At 34.7% G+C, this 4,126-nt stretch overlaps 1 protein-coding gene across 1 annotated transcript; it reads left to right on the top strand.

Annotated features, from left to right (window-relative positions):
• The first annotated feature begins 1,843 nt into the window (after positions 1-1,843).
• LOC145026790 (glycine-rich protein) lies at positions 1,844-3,044 on the top strand. The gene is made up of 3 exons (XM_078976865.1): positions 1,844-2,090; positions 2,469-2,643; positions 2,809-3,044. The coding sequence occupies exons 1-3, from the start codon at positions 1,949-1,951 to the stop codon at positions 2,903-2,905; spliced, it is 414 nt and encodes a 137-aa protein (XP_078832991.1). The 5' UTR covers positions 1,844-1,948; the 3' UTR covers positions 2,906-3,044.
• The last annotated feature ends 1,082 nt before the right edge of the window (positions 3,045-4,126 follow it).

The following is a 4,126-nucleotide window of genomic DNA, read 5'->3' as shown; positions in this document are numbered from 1 at the left end:
TTTTTACTTTTATATTTTTGTCCTATACGAAATGTTGGTTTATGAACTTCTCCTAAAGAACACCTTTTTTCCTTACCTAATTCTTTAATAACTTGTCTTCTCTTCTTGCCCATCTCAGAATCATCATCTATTGAATCCCATTCATCATTGTCAATAACATCCAACTCCATATCTTCATGCTCCTGATTTCTATCTTTCTCCATGCTATTCCTTAGTCTTTTCTCAAAAAACTCTGCTTCAGTGTCAATGCTCATGTGGAAATCCCTCATATCCACTTCAACTTCAGGAATGATATTCTCCTCATCCACCCAATCACTATCCTCATTATCCTCACTGTCATTTTCCTCATCACAGTGACTACCCTCTCCCCTATCAGATATGCTCCCATCTTCTCCATCAGATTTGCTCCCATTGTCATGCTCCATTTCAGTCTCCATGTAATCATCCATGTTGTTGTCTATGTAATTATCCATGTAATTATCCAAGTTGTCTTCCATGGCAGCCTCATGTCCATGATCCAGTTCCACTTCATCTTGTACATTTTTTTCTACTTCTACTTGTGCATGTTCTTCTACTTCATCTTGAACATGTTCTTCCACTTCTACTTGTACATGTTCATGAACATCTGCATTTGATTGTAACATCTTTTGATACAAACCAATATCAAATTCTGTAGCTGCCTCCATAAAGTCATTGGCAATAAGCTCTTTTTGTCTATCATGAACCTCGACATGTAATGGTTGTACCTCAACCTCAACAGGGGATGATCTAGGTGGGCTTGGAAATTCTTGTACCTCAGCTGTGTGGTTTTCATTGTCATCATTTTCATCTATTTCATCCATTTGTACAATAGTTACCTTCTTAACAGGTTTAGGATTCATAAAGTAGGTAAGTAACTTTGTCTCACCATGTTCAGTATATACCCTCATGATTTTGTGATCACACACATATTGGGCAAAAGTTCGTAAATCATCATCATTGCCTAAGGGTTTAAGACCAAAGTGGAAGTCTCCACCAGGCACAAGGAAGTGATAGTAAATCACAGGAGGAACACCATACCTGAACCCTTTCATGATAGCATCCAACTCATGAACTGAAAACGTGTCTATATCCACCATGTCAACATAGTTCACACTTCCGTCAATGTATTGAACATCAGGAAACTTGGTGAACTCACCTCCATGGTATAGCTTGATGGTAAATAATGTTGGGTGGCCATCTTCAAACCAACAACAAAAATAAGTTCAGAAGCATGATTTCACATACAAAACATGTAATGTACAGAGAAATTACAAAATCCTTACCATAAGCCACCTTTGCGTTGAACGGTTTGTCTAAGAGCCTTATATTCCACATTGGTATGTTCATACACTGAAATAACACCGATCACAATAAAAAAACTCAACTTGGAGGTTAGGGCTTCTGGGTAACGAATGAAGATGAAAGTGACAGGAGAGTCGATTGACGAAATGCACAGAGGATTTGGCGGCAGGTATCAATTAATTAGGATGATGAGGTTTAATTTAATAAGATATCAAAGGAATGAGCGTGAATTGACAAAAATACCCTCACACAGATGGAGGGGGTAGACGGCTGTTAAGCCTTTGGACCAATTCCACAACAAATCAAAGCTTTTGGACCACCAGTACAACCCCAAAACTTTTTGGACCAAACATCCAATTTTTGACATACCACAGGAACCAAACTTGCAATTTTGTCATAATTTTTTTTTAACCATACACAATAATTTATATTTCAGATGATTATATTATAACACTTATAAAAAAAAATTGCTATATAACTTATTGTTTACGGCTCTATCAATCTTTTAAGAAAGCCAATCAACTTTTCCAAAAAAAACATTTTTGAGGTTAAAAACTCCCAAACACCCCTGAGTATTTGCCATTCGGTAATCGGATCATAAACCCCGAAATTTCACGCACAGAAAATGCCCAACAGGAACGACGACGACGACAAAGGCTTACTATGGAAGCTGCCGGTGGCCTATTCTAATAAACTTGGTAAGTTGGGCCCTGCGTTTGGTCTTGGCGCCGGTTGTGGTGTTGGTTTCGGTGTTGGACTGATCGGAGGTAATCCTTTTTCTCGTTTTGAATTTTGGTCCATCGAATTACTTACCATTTAATTTGTTCTACCTAGAAATCAAATTGATTCTCAAAAAGTCTATAAGCTACGAATCCAACTCAACAAAGCATCTTAACCCTATCGAAAATGAAATTCCTTGAGTTTGGTAGCGACTGTCCCCAATGATTTAGGGTATGAACGAAATTCGTTTTCATAACCCTAATTAAATTATCGCTTTTCGAAAAATTGGGTGCTTATCGGATGTTAAACACACTGCTCCTTCAAATTCCAATACAGAATCTTCCATAATTTTAACTTAGTGTGTCATTCATTCAATCTTTATTTGTATTTTGTTCGGGAATCATGTGAGATTCATGTTCCTTCAGGTGCTGGTTTGGGTCCTGGAATCCCCGGTTTACAGCTTGGTTTTGGATTTGGTGTTGGATGTGGAGTTGGTCTTGGATTTGGTTATGGCGCAGGGAGAGGCATTGCGTATGATGAGAATAGGAAACACTCAAATGTAGGGAGGTTGTTCAATGGACCAGGCAGTATGCCTACTCAGTAAGTTCCACTTGTACTGCATTTGGTGTTTACTGGTTTGTGCAAAAGACCTAAATGCCCTTGGGTCTTCATCATTGAGAATAATCTTGAAAAGCTTGTATGCCTTTATTGCACATTAATTACAATGTATCTGATCTTCTTTTGAAACTGGCTTGTTGATACAAGGGATGAAATTGGTTATCTGATCGAGGAGGTTGTGGTGAACACCAAGAAGCTGATCAAAGCAACTCACAAAGAGGTGGAAAAGTGGAGACGATATTAGCAGCAGATCTGTCATGGTAGTTATTTGATTCCTGGATGTTTGATATGTACATAAGAAGATGTTTTTACGTTTTGCAACTTTAAGACCTTGATTTTTTAATATGATAAAACAGTATGTGAATGAAGTTGGTGATGATAAATACTTGAAAAATGAAGGAATCTATGTGTGTGTTTGGTTGTGGAAAATTGTTTTCATTTTCCAAGAAAATGTTTTCAGAAAACAGAGTTGAGTTTTTATTTTCAATTTTCAATGAAAATTTTAGAAAACACGTTTGGTTGAAACTGGTGGAGTTTTTATTTTCCATCTTAGAAATTTGGAAAACTTTGGAAAACTGTAAAAATTACTTTTTCAAATTTACATATAATCTGGAAAACTAAAAATTTTCATTTTCTTGGAAAATTTTGGAAAAAATGAATGAACCAAACGCGTTTTCAAAATTTCCGTTTTTCTTGAAAATTTTTCCTAAAAACTGGAAAATTTTCTACAACTAAACACACCCTATACATTTTGGTGGAAAACTGTTACATTTCTGATTTAGGTTTCTACAAAGGTGGAAGATCAAGCACAACTAAACAAAATCATCTTTCAGTAAATATGCTTCATCGATTATATGTTTATTATTATTATTATTATTTTACTTAAGGCCATCTCCAATGCTTTGAATTTATCTCTAATACTTTGAATTTATGAGTTCAATGGATTGTTACATATCCATTTCATTCACTATACAACTTTACCTATTAAACTTTATACTTCATTATAAATTAAATATTAAAAACTACAATTAAGTTTAACATTAACTAAAAATTACAAATTGTAATTTTGAAATAAAAAATAATATATATATATATATATATATATATATATATATATATATATATATATATGTGTGTGTGTGTGTGTGTGTGTGTGTGAGAGAGAGAGAGAGAGAGAGTGTGTGTGTGTGTGTTCAATGGGGATTGAACTTTTTATTCTATTGAATCCTAATCATTTTCCTATAATAAGATTTTGAGTTTAATAAGATTAAACTCCCCATTAAACTCTCATTATAGATGGCCTAATAGACTTCATGGTTACGCACTTAATCTAGATTACTTTTCTAACAACTCCTTTGCCATTAAAATTGATTAAAGGGTATTACTTTAGACACACCAATCTACAACATCAATCCTATCATTAGGTTTACTTTTTAGGTGAATGATGGTAAATTATTATCATAAG

Source organism: Lactuca saligna, chromosome 1 (genome assembly GCF_052625555.1).
Source record: "Lactuca saligna cultivar CGN05327 chromosome 1, ASM5262555v1, whole genome shotgun sequence".
Taxonomy (NCBI): domain Eukaryota; kingdom Viridiplantae; phylum Streptophyta; class Magnoliopsida; order Asterales; family Asteraceae; genus Lactuca; species Lactuca saligna.
The sequence above is the reverse complement of the archived record's forward strand: the minus strand, read 5'-3'. Positions and strand labels throughout refer to the sequence as shown.